The sequence below is a fragment of the Medicago truncatula genome, chromosome 4, assembly GCF_003473485.1.
Source record: "Medicago truncatula cultivar Jemalong A17 chromosome 4, MtrunA17r5.0-ANR, whole genome shotgun sequence".
NCBI lineage: Eukaryota > Viridiplantae > Streptophyta > Magnoliopsida > Fabales > Fabaceae > Medicago > Medicago truncatula.
Window position 1 is genome coordinate 29,800,209 of NC_053045.1, and position 17,656 is coordinate 29,817,864.

Sequence of the window (17,656 nt, forward strand, 5' to 3'; positions counted from 1 at the left end):
TAATCTAAACTTTAATTTTTAATTTTTCAAAGCTTAATTTTCTACTATACTATTCACGAGTTAATGCAATAAAATGTTCCTTAAAAAAAATGCAATAAAAAGTCTAAATCACACTTTTGACCAAATAAAAAAAATTATACTTTTCTCTTTCATATTTACGTTGTAATTTGGTTTTAGAAAACATCAAAATCACATTTCCCCCAAATAGTAGAAACCAATTAATAATAAATTCATTCATACAGCAAGTATCTTCAAACTGACTCAAACAAGAAGAAAACACAATTGATTACTACATTCCCCTCAAATCCCGTTTTCAACAAACCATATGTTAAATTAAAAACCATATAGCATAGGTTGCATTTTTCATTCTCAACTCAAAATCAAACCTAGTCAAAAAAATAATTTCTATTTCTGGTGAATTAGGGTTACTACATTTTCTTCAAAATTCGACTAAGATTTTCACTTGCATTGTTGAAGAAAATGGTTCCTAGTCCTTCTTCATCTACTAAGAAGATGAAATCAACAACAACATCTAGTCCTCCCTTACGAAGATCTGAGAGAAATCGAAACGTTTCATCTTCCAATCAGAAACTTCCTATTAGAGATTCTCGTATTTATCGTGCTATTTTAACTCAACCAAAAAGGAAAGGTGAAAATTTTATGTTTGCATGTTGTTGTTTATGTTGTTAATTTTGGGTTTTTTTAAGGAAAGGACAATTATTTGTTGTGAAATTAGGTTGTAAAGATGGGTAGTTATGAGTTGGTTGAGGTTGTTGGAGTTGTTAGGATTAGTTAACTAGTTTTAAAGTAGTTAGTTAGTTAGATTGTTATACAAGCTGAAAGAGTTTGTTAGAGTGTGTGGTGTCCGACGTGGTCAGAGACCGACACTTCTGATGAAAGGCGTGTATGGTATCCAACATGGGTCGGTGTCTGACATGACATGATAGTGACACATGTGATTATGTTCTATTAATTGATTTTATATAGTTTTTAACCGGTGTCGACTTGTTGTCTATGTCAGTGTCGTGTCCAATGTTTGTGTCGGTGCCATGTTTGTGACAATGCTTCTGTGCTCTAAAGTGAGTAATATCGACCGTTCATAAATAAATCATAGTTGAAATTATATCTACACACGTAACAAATCACGGGTTGTTAAAATGTGAATTCTTGATTTTCTCACTTTACTAACTACTCACTTCAGAGGAGTGAAATCCCAGTATAGAGTTGTGATTTCTGCTAGTGTGATGAGCACAATGTTGGTCTTGTAAGTTTCTTAATAGTTCTTTCGGTTATCAGACTACATAGAATTCAAAATGGTGTTGAGTGAGGTGTGTTGGTTTAATATATCGTTGTTGTTTGTTTGTATGAATGTTTTATTTTTATTTTTTTGGTTCTTGATTGCTAGATTGCAACAAGGAGACAGATAAGAAGGATAAGTCGACTCCAGAAGATAGCAACACGGGTGAGGACAAGATTGACGAGTCCTCTAAAGAGGTTAGTTTAGATTGTAAAGAAGTTTTTGAGGATTGTATTCTGCCATCTGAAGAAGGCAAAGCGATGGATATGAGGACGGAGTCTAGCTCGAGTGGGTCTGCGAAAGAACCATCTGCAAAGGAAGCGACTTTAGGTTCAGCAGTGGTGCAATCTAATTCAACTACGCACGAGACTAGTGATATACCTGAAAGAGTTCAGTCTGATTGCCACGAAAAGGAGACATCGCAAACATTAGCAATTAGGGATTCAGATTCAAATGAAAGTTTGATTAGGAAATGTGTTGGAAATGAAAAGGGTCAAAATTTGACACCTTCAAAAAGAAAAAGCACAGTGGTGGACAAGCATTCTGATGTTTCTCCTAGAGTTGTTGATGATGAAAACTGCAACTTAATTGTGAATCCTGACCCTGAAAAGCTTTGCTGCAATGTTGTAGAGACCAGCGGGCCTTCCAAAAGGATAAGGTAATTGCTATTTGGTAGCAAACTATAGCGAATTACTCAATTAATATATGCTAATTTTTGAATAATAGGGTTAAATGTATTGTTAGCTCCTATAAAACCACAACCATTTGACTTCAAATTTTTTATCCAAAATGAATACAATTTTTATAGGGACTAAAGTTGTACAGCTGTGATTTTATTTGGTAAATAATATGGAATAAGAGTTCTAGTCCCTAAATATATGTTCCCCTGTCCCAAAATTTCTTCTTTACTTTAGTTTGCATTTCATATGCTATCAACAACTGAGTATTATCACACTAGGGTGTTAGGTTTTTTTTTTTTGAAGAAGCTAAAATGATATATATTCACAAAAACCAAGGCGCCTCTTTAGCACAAGACGTACCAAAGAGGTCGCTCAAAATACAACGAGCGCTAGGGTGTTAGGTTACATGGGGTAAATGAAACCAGTAGCAATGCGTGTTTCAAAAGCTTCTCCGATTGTTTTCTTAGATATTCTGGGAGCCGTTTTGATCAAACTGTCTTCCATTTGATATACTCTCTCTATACATGTTCTTTCTCACGTAGCCTAACCACCTTTGGTTATAAGACACATTTCTACGAGAATCATACTAAATATGCTGCCATGTATGTCATATCAAACATGTTTTGGCCTTTTATATAATTAGGACAGAACAATATTTTAGTGAAGTGTACATTTCCCTCCTTTTAAGAAAGGATTAAATGTACTCCAATCCACTCATTTAAATATTAACTTTGTTTCCCTTGGAGATGTATATGTGTTGCACTTTAGTTCATTTTGATACCAACAAACTTTGTCTACATTCCCTTCTGTGATTTTTAACATCAATATCTATATTTGAACCTCCATTGTCAAAATCTTGCTTTAGATGTTTTGGATGTGTAGAGAAAAGACCCATGAAAACCTTAGCAAGGAGGGTTGACCAGGTGTAGGATAGTCTAGTAGTTAGAGGTTGGGGAAGAGACCAAGAAAAACTGAAGGTCAAACCATGAAGAAAATTTTAGAGATAAAGGACTATCTTCGAACTTAATATATGATAGGTAATTGTGATGTCTTATGATCCATGTAGCCAATTCCACCTAGTGCGATAAGGCTTGATTGCTATTATTATTTTTTTGTAGGAAAAAAAATATAAATAAATAAAATAATAGCAATCAAGCCTTATCGCACTAGGTGGAATATGAAATAAATATTATGCATGACGTTCTAAGGCTGATAAATATGTTTTGACTTAATACATCATTTGGTCCCTTAACTTAATTCTTTTTATTGAATTGGTCCCCTAACTATTAAACGTTTCAATTTGGTCATTTATCTTTGTTTTCATCATCTATTTAATCATATTTTATTAATTTTAAACCTCTCAAAAAGAAGACCGTTGGATAAAGGAGGTCCATCAGATCTAACAGTGTATCACTAACACCTAATATAATGCCCCTTTCATCTTCCATCTTTTATTTCTTCTCCATCCTATGAACTTCATACTACCACCACAGCCCAGAAAATAATATCTAACACCACAACCTTTAACCCATTAACTCATATAAACTCGTAGAATAAACTCTTTACCACATCTTCGGTAACATTTGAGTTTATGGGTTTTTCTTACAATCAAACATTATGCCTCTTTCATCTTCATCTTCAACATTCACAAAAGCTTACAAACTTCCAATTTTAACATACAACTCTCACTCTTTGCATTAGGAATTGAATCAGTTACCATAACACCCACCAACCCAAACTTAAACGATAAACTCACAGATGTCAAACTTTGATACTAAAACAGTAAAACGCGAAAACCTCTTCCTCGATTCGTCTTTCAATTCACGTGGTATGTAAAGTTGTGTAATTTATAAAAGGTGATTTTTTTCTCTGGAGAAATCTTTTCATAATTCTTTTTTTTTTAATGTTAATTGTTTGTCATAGTTTATTTTATTTGACTATGTATACAAATAGAAAGAGGCGTGAATTATTTGTGGTGGATTATGGGTTTGTTTGTGGTGATTCATGTTGTTGTTGTTGAAGAATCAATTGTTGTTTGTTGTTAATTAACGGATTTAATTGATTTTTATGAATTTAAATGATGATTCATGATTGTTGCTGATTTATGTTGTTGCTAATGGAAGAATTGTTCTGACCGTGAAATCACTTCATCATCCCCAAGCAACAGAGAAGAAGAAATCACATCCAGCCACAATTCTTAAGGGAAAGAAAAAAATGGCATATGCTGCAATGAAACCCATTAAGCCTGGTTTGGAAGAATCTCATGAACAGATCCATAAGATTAGGAGGATCATTCGTTGGGAAGAAGATGAAGAAAGTAATATAATTAGGCGCTGGTGATACACGATTAGATCTGATAGACCTCCTTTATCCAACGGTCTTCTTTTTGAGAGGTTTAAAATTAATAAAATAGGATCAAATTGATGATGAAAACAAAGATAAATGACCAAATTGAAACGTTTAATAGTTAGGGGACCAATTCGAAAAAAAGAATTAAGTTAAGGGACCAAACGATGTATTAAGCCATATGTTTTCAAAACATTAGTTGATCCTATGAAGGCCTAAAACCAGTGTAGGAGGTAGAAGAAGTTTTTAAAAAGGAAAAGTCATTTGGACGTTTGTTTGTAGTTGATCACCATCACATAGTGTTTCGTTGGGGGCAAATGGAGGCGAAGGAAACAAAATGGCTTCTGACTCAATTTTAATCGCATTAACAAAAACATCCTTATATAAAATCTATCATGAAAAAAAAAAAAAAAAACTTATTTTAGACACTGTTAGTATCAAGAGTTTTTGCACTTTAGTCATTCATAACCGTCACATAATTAGAAATGTTTGACTTTTATCATGACGACTTCTAAAGTCACACACATGATTGGTTGTGATGTGCTGACAATGTAATTTTATTTTACACTAACAGCGCATGAAAATTAAACTCTGGAAAAATGCTAGAAATAGTTAACTAGTCATTGCTCTACTACATTGAAGTCCCTCTTCCTACTTCTAAAGTCACACTCATGATTGGTAGTGATGTGCTGACAATGTAATTTTATTTTTTGCGTTGTAGATTTTTTTTTTAAGTTTGTCGTTTTGTCTTTTGATTTATTAATTATAGCATTATTTAAACTGTCCAAGTTATTCAATTAACATGTAAGGTTTCATCTATTGGAATTTTTTCTTATCAGATACTGCAAAATTAACATCTGTTTTGACACATTACAGTCTAATAAAATAATTTGGATGGATGATCACGATATGGCAATTTAATGTAATGGATAAACTGAGCGACTCAGATGAACAAATTGAAAATATGAAGGACAAAATTTAATGCAGAGAAAAGATATAGGGACAAACTTAATTAAGATATAATTTTATTTTTGTCATACATGTTATTTTTGGGCAGTATTGTATCAATTTTTTTAGTTTCTATCTTTTCCCTTTTGGTCATAAAAGCACGGGAATAGAAAATAAAATGGAGGAAGAAAGGGTTAGGCAGTAAAACACAAATCTGAGTTGTTATTAATACCGTGTTTTTGCATTTTCTAGTAAATTATGGATCTTTAGTCTTCACTGCATTGGGTTTTTATTTTGTCACTAGCTTATTTTTCTCTATTCTTTGATTGGTTTCTTTAGGGGGATCAATAATGTTGATCAACATGCTTCAAAATCTAATGATGAAAAGTCATGTACCAGAAGCAAGGAAGGTCAGTGATCTCCATCATATTTTATGTTTTGTTTTGTTGATGGCTTTTAATAGTTCAATGAGATTGGTAAATAGTAGGAATTGTTGTCCTATTTGGTGTTTCTTACAATAGCTTCTGATAGCACTGTGTACTTTTGCAGGAAAATCAGGAGATCCAGTGGGTAATGTCTCTAAATCCCTATTTAGTTCAACTGCTTTTGTTCTTGTAGCATTTCTTGGAAACTTGGAAATCTTATATCCTTTCATTATTTCAGAAGTGTCAATCCTGCTGAGGATGCATCCCCTTTTACTTGAGGTGTGAGGCATGCATCTAAGTCATATCATGACCTTTTTGGTCAAAATGGCTTTTTTGTTTAGTTTTGGCAGGAACGAGGGATAGGTGACCTATAGAAAGTTTTAAACTCTGGCATCATTTCGCCTACATGTTTGAGATTGGCTGTACCAGATAGTTGCCTTCTTATTGGTAGCTGAAATGACACTTAAAATCCCTACTTATTCGTTCTTTATCCTATTGAGTATGGAATAAGAAGCAGTAGAGTTGTCGATCTGGCTTATCTGCGGGAAAATATTGACAGAAGCATAAAAAACAAAAAAAAAAACTTTGAACAACGTTGAAGGACAAACTTAGGTGGCTTCACACATCTTTGGTGGTTATTCTTTTCACCATCAGATCAAGATGCATTCTCCTTTTTGTCACCTTCAAACTGAAGGAAACACATACAAACTTAGCTGCTCATTACAAGCCAAACTGATAACAGCATACTTTATTCATATTGTCTCTCTCCCTCAATAAATTTTGTTGCATTACTTGCAAGAGTCATCAATATTGTCTATCTCTCTTAAAATGACGTAGTTTTTCGGACTGCTGCCTCAACATGCCTTTCTCCTCATTTTGATACATATTGTAATATATTCCATGTGAATGACATCTTTTACTCAATTTGTTTGTTTAATTGAATGTCAGAGAAACCTCAAGGGAACACTGTTGAAAATGAGAAAATAAGGACACTGCAGAGAAGCTTACATCGTTCACTGAAGCCAGAGATAGCAAAGCTTTGTGAAATTCTTCATCTCCCAGTATGCTACTTGTTTTTACTTTACTAGGTTTTACTTGCTGTGTGTTTGTACCATGGTTTCGTCGACTAGAGTACGCTTTATTTTCTGGAATGTTCTCGAGTTTTTTAATCACGGTTTGATTTTGTTGGAGAGCGTTCATGTGTCATTACTCAGTGATGGATTAATTTTGTTGTATTATGGAGTCATTGAATACATTGAAATGGCCGCAATAATGGCTATACTTGTAAGCAATAAAACCTGGATTCAAGATTATGAATGCCCATAACCTAAGGAATATGGAGCACGTACCTTTCAATTTCAAAATAGTTTACAATTTCATAGATATTTGAATGCATTTGACTTTGGTTTTAAAAATGAGGATTGCTGTTGAATTCTTCTAATCCAACTTTGCCCGCAACATCAAGCACTTTAAAAGATTGTTCACTGTTATTCACGTGTCTTGTGATGGTTGATCTAGTATGCCAATCTAAGCTCTATTATCATCAAATTAGATGGTGTTTTAACATATCTTTGTGACATTGCAGGATAATGTCAAGAGTATGGCTGGAAAATTTCTTGAATATACGATGAACAATTACAAGATCTGTACAGAACCAGTATCAATATTACAGGCCTTTCAATTATCTCTGGTCAGAATATTTTCTATATTTTTCTTTTGTTTCATTCATTTCTTTTTCTTATTCAGTTTCCCCCTACCTTAGCATGGCAGCATTACTTTTTCTTTCTTTTTTTCTTCAGAAAATTGGAATTTTTTTTTTTCTTTTTCCCTGTAAATATGTGACTGCCAGTAATCCAAGGTCAATTGTATAAGTAGATTGTTTTTGTGGTCACATAAGATTTGGCTGTTGCCAGCTTTTTCCTCGTTTTGTTTTGCGCCTTCTGGAACTTGTTTTGAATTATTGCCTCCTCTCCAGGATCTCACTAAATTATAAAGAACATTATGCTTGGTTCTTGATCCAGCTGGTCAACTTCATGCTTATTTTTTATGTTGCCTACCTTGAAACTAAATGCAAGTTGAGATTCTGATTCCTGGGTAGCATAGTCAGCTGGATAATAAATGAGGCTACATTCAAGCCTCCACATGCATGTAGGCATTGGTTTCATGGTAAAAAAATGTTGACTTGAAGCAACTCCAATTATTCTTTACCCGATTCTGTGATAGGCTACAGTAGAAAGAAATAAGATACTGAAATAAGACTGGTAGTATTAATGTAAATGGTAACAGAAAAATAGAAGAAAATCTTATAGCAAGCTATCAGCCCCAGCCAAGTGGTTCCCTCACCAGAGAATAATTCCTGGTGATCCCACTCACTTCTAACAGAATTCCAGAATGAAGCCCACTCTCTGCCCTCATTACTTATGTAACTAACTTTCCCCTGTACAAGTCATTTCCCTCACTTGCCAGCTCAGTCGGTCCATTATTCTTAAAAAATTTCCTATAGTAAACCTGCTAAGCCTTGGACCTGCCATCAGGACTTGGTATCAGCTGGCCCAATTCTTCTACACAAGTTCTATCACTTAGTTTCAATTGAATATTTATTTTCTCCCAGTCATTATATTTAAACAATTTCCTTTTTCTTTGAAATTTATTTGACCCCTTTATCCTTTTTTCCTCCTCCTTATGGCACAACGATCACCATCTCAAAACCCCATTTAATATGGGAATATACTATTTACTTGATGGCCTTTAATACATTTAACTCACTAGCTTTTTCCTGTATTGTTTCAGTGTTGGACAGCTGCTTCTCTGCTAAGCCACAAACTTGACACTGAAGCTTCCCTCATTCTTGCAAAGCAGCACTTGAATTTTGACTGTAATAAAGATGCCGTTGATGAAATTAATGCAATGCTTTGGGATCTGAAGGACAAGTTTTTATTACGTACAGGAAGCTCCGGTGTCAATTGCTCTCCAAAGGCCTCTGAATCATCAAACAGGGTTCATTCAAACACAGATGTAACATCAGATGTTGAATTGACCAAAAAAGTTATTTCCAGAATTTCCAGAAATACTAAAGAAACTCAGAAGCGCAAAGACCAATGGAGAGAGCTACTTCATATGCAACAGGAAAACAAACTTAAGTTGCAAAGAGATTTTGAGACCGAAATGGCTGATTTAGGAAGAAGGTACAAAATAGAGTGGGTAGCTATTAAATCCCAAGCTCTGAAGAAGAAGAAGAACGAGATGCTCAGTAATTTCACAAGTGGATTTGATGAAATGAAAACAGAAATAAAAAGTAAGTATGACGTACGTCTCCGTGCTCTAGAGACCGAACATTTGGAAGCAAGACAGAAATTCCGAGAGTCGTCGTTACAAAATGAATTGTCAAACCTAGTTTCTTCGAAGGAACTTGAAACTCCCCTTAATGCTCCGAAAATCCTTCTGTCTGATGAAGTGCTAGAAACTAGTTGTGCACAGGCCACTGCCAGTGAGTTGAGTAGGGAGGCAGCTGTGGGGTTACCCAGCACAGTCAGAAGTACTGTTTATCCAGAGAATACAGCTCCTCTGTCCGCAGATCAAATATCTGATGGAGGTTTAGATGGGGTTGTATCATCAAGGCCTTGTAACTCTTCTAGTCCAAGTAATGGTCATCCAGCTACAATTTCTCTGTTGAATTCACCATCTTCAACTCAACAAGTTTCTGATAGAGTCTTGCCGACCATAGCTGATGGACAGATACCAGTCATAGTGCCAGAATTGATAAGAGATGCAGCTGTGGGATTCCCCAGCACAGTTAGAACTACTGATTATCCAGAGAATGCAGCTCCTTTGAATTCTTCATCAACAGATCAAATATCTGATGGAGGTTTAGACGGTGTTGTATCATCATCGCCTTGTATCTTTTCTAGTCCAGGCGATGGTCGTCCAGCTACATCTTCCCTTTTGAATCCGCCTTCTTCAAAGCAGCAAGTTCCTGATAGTGTCGTGCCAGCTATAACTGATGGACAAATACCAGTCACAATGCCAGAAAATAGCCATGAAGAGGCTGAATGTGAATTAGTAGACAACATGGAAGTGAATGAGAGTACTACACCGGACAACCAGGAAGTAGTACAGAGAACCATAGCTGAAAACACTTCGTCCCAAGAGACTTCAGTATCTAGAGCACGGGATTCCATTGAGCCTCGAGAGCAAGTGCAGGTGCAGCCATTATCATCCGTAGAATCACCGCTTAGTCTGCCAGAAAATAGCCATGAAGAGGCTGAATATGAATTAATAGACAACATGGAAGTAAACGAGAGTACTACACCAGACAACCAGGAAGTAGTACAGAGAACCATAGCAGAAAACACTTTGTCCCAAGAGACTTCAGTATCTAGAGCACGGGATCCCATTGAGCCTCGAGAGCAAGTGCAGGTGCAGCCATTATCATCTGTAGAATCACCACTTAGTCCAGTTCATATTTTACCTGCAAATCAACCAAATCGTGTTTCAATGGTCATGGAGCCTCCAGAGCAGGTGCGGTTACCCTCTTCAGGGTTCCTTTCTTCCAACCGAGATTTCTGTCTCTTACCTTTGGCGACTGGAGGTGTAGACCGGGAAGGGACCAATAAAGATTCTCTCTCCAGACAATTTCCTGAGGCAATGATTGAGGTTCGAAATCAAGCTGTTGAGCAACCTACCTCAAACATGGAAGTTGATTCACATTCACGTCTAGTTGTGCCTCCTGGCTCAAACATGGTCCTTGATTCACTTGTGCCTGGTGGATTCGGAGCCCATTTGACAGACACACGAAATATGTCAACTCACAGAGTTATCAATAATCTTCCCATACAGACTCCAGCACAATTGGCTTCGAGGAATTTTCGACCTTACTTCCATGATCCACTCAATTATGAATTGGAAAGACTACGTAAACTGACAGATCAAAATCGGAAAAACCATGAAGATATGGTTAGCTTCTTTCCTTCTTCTCTCATTGATGTGAGAATACCAATTAGATTTTATATCTTATATCTTCTTTTTTTTTATAACTGCTATATTGTTCTATTTGTTGGAGCAGAAGTTACAGCTGAAATGTAATTTTGAGAAGGAAGTTGAGGAACTTCACAGGAAGTATGATATTCAAATGAAGGAGATTGAGGTTGAGTTTCAGAAAACAAAGAAGAACTATGATACGCAATCTAGAACAGTATATATACATAAGATATTGGCTGATACTTTTAAAAAGGCTAATTTTGATCCTATGTTTTCCGGTGCATCGGGAATGCTGCAAGGAATACTCCCTTATGGTGAGTTCAGTAATTGTTGAAATGTCTATGACATCTATTTTTCTCTTGATCTTGACTATAATTTTTTTACCAAAATAAGAAGTATATTTGCTGCTCTCGTAAACATATCTGAATTGCTGTTACCAGTAAGATATTTGTGAAGGACAATATAGTGCTTCTTCTAATTTTTAATCACTTTTATAATTTTAAACACCTCCCCAAAATAGGAAAATGCAAATCTGCAAAAAAATGCATTTGCTGCAGCTGTTGTTTTTAAGGTTGGCTGTTTGGATTTTCCTAAATGTTTTGGGAAGGTTTTATTTAATTAAGTATGCAATTGTATATGTCTTTTGCTGTGTTTGCGAGCACATTCATCTCTTCACATTCTACTAATTTAGGGACAAATCCTCTGCTCTTTCTGGTTTATCATTTTCTAACCACATTATACTATTGTCAGATGCAGGTTTTTCACAGCTTTTATTTCAGCCTTCAAGACAGCAAAATGCTACTCAGCCCCCTCTGGTTGCTAGTTCCTCTGTCTGTAGACCTCCCACAACCACATTGCAGAATTCACATGTTTCAACTAGCTCTCACACTATGGTACCACCACCCACACAGGCCTCTTACAATACATCAGGAAATATCAGCGGGTTTTCTGCAAGAATACCTCATACCAACTCCATCTCTTCACCCTCGGGAAATCAGCAAACAGGTAGGGAGATACGTTCCCCTCTGCGACGTCTCCTGCCTCGTTTACCCTCAACATCTGTATCAGCCTCTGGTATCAGTGGGGATATCCGTACCCCTGCACCACCTCTTCCGCCTTATAGACCTTCAGCATCGATACCAGCATCCACTCATAGCGGGGAGATACGTGCCCCTGCCCCACATCTCCCGCCATATAGACCTTCTACAACTGTACCACCCTCCACTCATAGCGGGGAGATACGTACCCCTGCACCACATCTGATGTATAGACCTTCAACATTTGTACCACCCTCCACTCATAGCGGGGAGATACGTGGCCCTGCACCGCATCTCCCACCGTACAGACCCTCAACATCTGTACCAGCCTCAAGTTTCAGTGGAGTTCCACTTTGTATTCCTAATCAACCTGCACCTAGTAACTCTTCTGCAAATTCTTTATCATTAACGTCTCAGTGGCTTCCCAGACCAATGCCGGCAATCTCTCAGTTTGGTCCTCATAGGGGGCATGGGCATGAGAACACAGGTGGGTTCCCCTCTCCTAACCTATCTGCCGGGGATATGCGCATGAGTTCTAATAGCCAATCTAGCATTAATCTGCCAAATACTATGCCGCGTATGTCAGATCATTCCCAATTTGGCACAAGTAGCAGCATGCCAGCTAACTCAGCCCAAGAAGCTACACCTTCTGATGTTGTCTGTATATCAGATGATGACTGACCAGAGGAAGTGTTCAAATATTTTTTGCATATTTGTCCTAACACTAGGCGATGATACATATGCTCATTTTTCTGCTAATCAATCAAGCATCTGACTTGAATTTAGGACATAATTTTGGTGATGGTAAGTGGCAATGCCTTGCTCACCAGTTTTTGTTTTGTGTAACTAATCATTAATTTATTATATACCAGATGTACATATATAACGTATACTTAATGTAATTAAGTACATGGTTATCTTGGGGATTGCAATTAATAGCCGTACGCATAAATTAAACAGTATTTTCATTTTTTTAACGGAGAATAAAACAGTATTTAAATATCATATCTATCATGAATTTATTTTTTTATTTTATTTTTTAAGAGTATGGGTCTCTTTTTTGTTAACCTATTGTAAGCACACTTAATTTTGAACATTCTGCCACTCAATCTTTTATTAAATGAAATTATTATGGGAGCCACGTATTGAAAATAGGTCATACATAAAGCGGTGGAATCAGATGGATTTAAGCTAATATAAAAGAGTAGTAAAATTTAATTAAAAAAAATACAGATTTGATCTACTAAATACAGATGTTCATAAGGTGTTATTAAACTATTAAGTGGAATTATTCTAACACAAGTTACTCTTGCTAATTTGATTCCGCAATTTTTTTTTTATTGAATTTAACATTGATATATGTATATTATTAAAAGCGTGGGGTAGTATATATCTTTTTTTAGGGGAGTACATGCTAATATCGTGTTTCCTTCACAATAATAAAACTAAGGAAATGTTAAAGAGTATCATTGAAGCATTGGTTGAAAGAACATAGATAGAAATAATTTATTGAAAAATTGTATGTAAATAAATATTTTCTTCGTTTATTTTAACTTCTTGAGAAACAAAAAAAAACTTTGTTTATTTTTTTGTGGAATAATTTGTTTTCTGAGAAATTTATTTAATTGAATGAATTTTTTGTAGATGATGAGGTATACATAATAAAATTTATTAAAATATATTTATATTTGAGTTTATCGAATATGACATATCTTTATTGTTGTTTACTATATTTGAGTGAGGATTACAGCCACAAGTAAGCCATGATAATGGCTGAAATTTCCACTTATCGTTTTGTCCCTTTATATTACTCTTTAGTTTTTTCCATGACAACGATGTTTTATGGACATCTACTTTTTTGTACTTATACGACATCTAATTAATGATATGAAAAATTTTAGTTTAGTTAATTTAGATCACGTTAAATATTATAGTTAATCATTTAATTTATCATCTATTTAAATGAGTTAATTACAATTGTATATGTGATTAACTTGGTGTCGTGCATGTGTAGTAAAAAAAAATGTGTGTCCATAAAACATTATTGTTTTAATAAATGAGAAATAAGACAAAACATCAAACAAAACTACACACTAAATGAGAAGACAACTCTCATCGTTATCTTCAAATAAAATCAAACGGAACTCGGGTGTGTTTGGTTTGCAAAACAGTAAGTACTGGACAGAACAGTATAAGATAGAACAGTACAACACAAGGCAGAACAACACAGGACAAATTTTTTATGGTATTGAGTAATTTTTAGTTTTATACGATTTTTGAGGGACAACATGCTATTTTGGTATTTTAGACAATTTGTACGTGAGACAAAAAGTTGTGATGTGGTTTGGTGAGGGACAAAAATATGAGTTTTTGTCCTGTCCCTTGCCTCCAATTTGTCCTGTACCTGAAACAGTTTTACAAATCAAATACTGGACAATTAGAATTGTTCTGTCCTGTCCTTATTTTTTAGCAAATCAAACGCACCCGAAGAGGACCAACTTAGTTGAAAATCAGCACATCAATTCCATTGTGATAAACATGGAGCATAGAGATAGACCAATCCGATTTAGCTAAATATCATTGTTTGAAAATAATACCATGAAAATATGTTGTAAACATCTTAAAACTTACCAAAAACATGATAAATGTTATGATTTTGGTAGTGAAATATTGTTTGGATACTTCAACATGATAAATGTTCATGTGTAGAGCACTCCAATAGGCATTACGTAGTTTTTTGTATTTTTTATTTTTCTCCATAAAGAACAACTACCCCTCTAATTTATTGGTCATGCCTCCAATATGGTTGAATGGTATCTATTGACTAAAACACAAGTTAACATCAATCTTATCACCTAATTTCCTTTGTATTTTTAATTGTGATTCGTATCTAATCATCACCATCTATTAAAGATAATATGTATATAGGGTTGAATAAGATTTGTGTTAATTTCCTGAGATGACATGCTTATCTCTGGCTGATATTAAAAGTTTAGCAATTTTGAATTTGAATTTTTAATCACTTCTGACAAGGAACTCGCGGGTCATATTCATTGCTTCGTGACATTGTTAACTCTTACTAAATTTTAGCCGGTGCTCCGCTCGGATTTATTGTAAAGGGATTGACTTACAAATAATAAAATGTCATATATAATAATTAATGGTGAAAAAATAACACGTGATAATTTATAGTAGACAAAATAAAACACTTCATAAAATATATAAAATATGAAAATATTATAAAAGAAAATTCGGTAATCCTATCAATAATTTGGATATATATAACCAATTTTACATGGAAATTAGGGTAGCCGAAAAAAAGTATAAAATAGAAGGCATCAAACGTGATCATTGACATGCTCATAGTTTCTAGAACAAAAAAGTATAAAATAAAAGACATCAAACGTGATCATTGATATGCTCATAGTTTCTAGAACAAACGTGCAACATCAAATAAGTGTAGATCATATTTTCTTCAAAAAAAAAAGGCAAGAGAATAGGAATGAAATTGGTGCGAATGCATTTTTTTAGATGAAATTTGTTAGGTTAAATAATTGCAAACCTAATAAAGCAAATGAGCGAGAAAAAATTAGGTTAAACTAGACCATTGACCCGTGCTAACGCACATGTCATTTAAAAAATTAATACTCACTGAAAAAATAAGACATTGTAGTTCGCTTGAATGTAAAAATTATCGTGAATCAAAGCAAAATGTCAATTACCATAGACTTTGTTATTGTTCCATAATTCTAGTACGTAGTTCCTATTACTTTAACATAACATATAATTTTAAAAGGGAAACTGAAGTTCATTGACATGTAAATAGTTTCAATAAATAAGAAAATGAATAGTACACAAAAAAGTCCTACACATTACGGGAAACTTCTCTGTAGATCACACTTGATGCAACATCGGTATCATCGCCGTCGTCGTCATTAATCAATATTTTTAAACCACCCCTCGAAGTAACCCGTGATATTGCGACGTACAACTGTCCATGTGAAAAATAACAAAGATGAATCCAAAACGACATCTAAAAATTTCAATAAATAGATAGCTACCTCAGTTGACTCAATCATGCTTTCAATTGTAATTTGGTTAGTGTTGAGCAAGTCATCTGATAAAGACGCGGAGCTGTTCGTTGAAATTTGACTGACACTTCGGGTGAACTGTATTGATGCATTTTTCATTCTAATAAAATGGCACCAATGTTAATAGAAGAGTGGTGAGACCTCCAGACAACTTAATTGTGACAAAAAAAACTTGTCTTTATTCTAAAGCATATAAAAATGTAAATGGTTACCGTGTCATGTACACAGCGACATCAGGCAAATCGCCATTAAGTATCAGCTTAGTCCCATTAAAGGCATTAGCAACTCCCATAACACCTAATTTTTTTTAAAATCAACAGCAAGTGAACATAATTTCACATTTCATTGTTGATATCAGCAGAAAGCACAAACTTAAAATACGACATACCTAAATACATGCGTGTCTTGCAAAACTGCAATATCAATATAGTAGGTGTGTCGTTGTCATGGTTGCCAAAAAAGGTCACAATTTTGTCAACATGTTCACCCCAAAGAGAGCAATGCAAGCGGTTGTTTCTGCAATAAAATATTACCAAAATATCAATTCAGAAACATAAGGTATATTAAAATTATATTACAACCAAGTACAAAGAAAGAGACAAATCTTACTCAAGATCTTCTAAAGTGAGATCAATAACCCTGCTTTTCCTTTCGTCCTTTTCAGTTTCCCTTATATTACCTCTTTCAATTACATGACCAATAACATCTGAAATTACATATACAAAGGCAAAAACAAATGTATGAAATTCCTAAACGAATGCTTATAGGTAGAAATAATGTACAACACACATTCAGAATTGAAGTCTTACCCGTATATACTTCCTCGACAGTTGAAGAGAGAATTTCATTGAATGGCTTGAACTCAAAAACGTTCATAGGGATAGCAAGCGAGTGTACTTTGGTAAAAGTTGAATTGTGCATCATACTAAGCTTATGTTTGTGTGAAGTTACCTTATAAGGACTTTCATTAAAATCTACAATTGCATTTTCAAGCTGATATGTACCCCTTCTTGAACCATGGACCTGAACTTTGCCACCAAATCTTTTCTAGCTGTGGCGTGAATACGTCCACCCTGTTGACGACAACAACAACATTAAACAGCTGGTTAAATTACATAACTAAAAAACAACAATGACATTAGTTTAATTTTAAAGCTAAGAGTGCAAACATGCAGAAACCTTTTCATCGACCAGTAACATGTTCATGAAAATGATGCTAGTGGGGACCTTCTTCTCTCGAATCAACCAAATGTGAGCAACTCGCACACACATCTTGAGATTCTTTCTTCCTTCAGAAACAGCTGAGATTGGAGTGTATTTGGCATACATCATTGGCTTGTTTTTTCCTTTCCAAGAAAGAGGATGCTTATTTAGATTGAGATGGTTTGGCTAATAGGTTATGATATATTTATAGGAAAAAGGTGGAATACGTGTGAGTAGGATATGTCGGTTGAGCAATAAAGAGTATTAGTTATCAGGATAAGCACAAAATTAGGAAGTGACCAACATTTTAGGATAAAGATTAATATGAATAAAATGAAATTAATATTGTTGATGGGGCACTTTGTTTTACTTAAGAATTGACATTTTTTTTACTTAAGAATTACCATAGTTGATTCGCCAAAACATATTTTAGAGATGTGAATGAAATGTGTAGTAGTTACTTGAATGAGAGGAATTAGGATTTTTAGTTTGTTTCCACCCAAAACATATTTTAGAGATGTGGATGAAATCCCCTACTTATTTGAATGAGAGAAATAAGGATTTTAGTTTGTTTCCACCAAAAAGTTACTTTAGAAATGTGGATGAAATCTCTTAGTTACTTGAATGAGAAGAATTAGGATTTTTAGTTTGT

The 17,656-nt window shown here is 34.7% G+C and overlaps 1 protein-coding gene across 3 annotated transcripts; it reads left to right on the top strand.

Moving 5' to 3' along the window:
* Window positions 1–238: 238 nt before the first annotated feature.
* Window positions 239–12,687, top strand: LOC11412065 (helicase protein MOM1). 3 transcript variants are annotated; one of them, XM_003606311.4, is made up of 9 exons: window positions 239–649; window positions 1,406–1,955; window positions 5,611–5,681; window positions 5,821–5,841; window positions 6,645–6,757; window positions 7,282–7,386; window positions 8,487–10,649; window positions 10,759–10,987; window positions 11,424–12,687. In XM_003606311.4, the coding sequence occupies exons 1-9, from the start codon at window positions 481–483 to the stop codon at window positions 12,389–12,391; spliced, it is 4,389 nt and encodes a 1,462-aa protein (XP_003606359.2). In that variant the 5' UTR covers window positions 239–480; the 3' UTR covers window positions 12,392–12,687. The 3 variants fall into 3 exon arrangements, with proteins under 3 accessions (XP_003606359.2, XP_024637450.1, XP_013455989.1); XM_024781682.2 differs by having other exon boundaries at window positions 11,430–12,687; XM_013600535.3 differs by lacking the exon at window positions 239–649 and adding an exon at window positions 748–1,264.
* The last annotated feature ends 4,969 nt before the right edge of the window (window positions 12,688–17,656 follow it).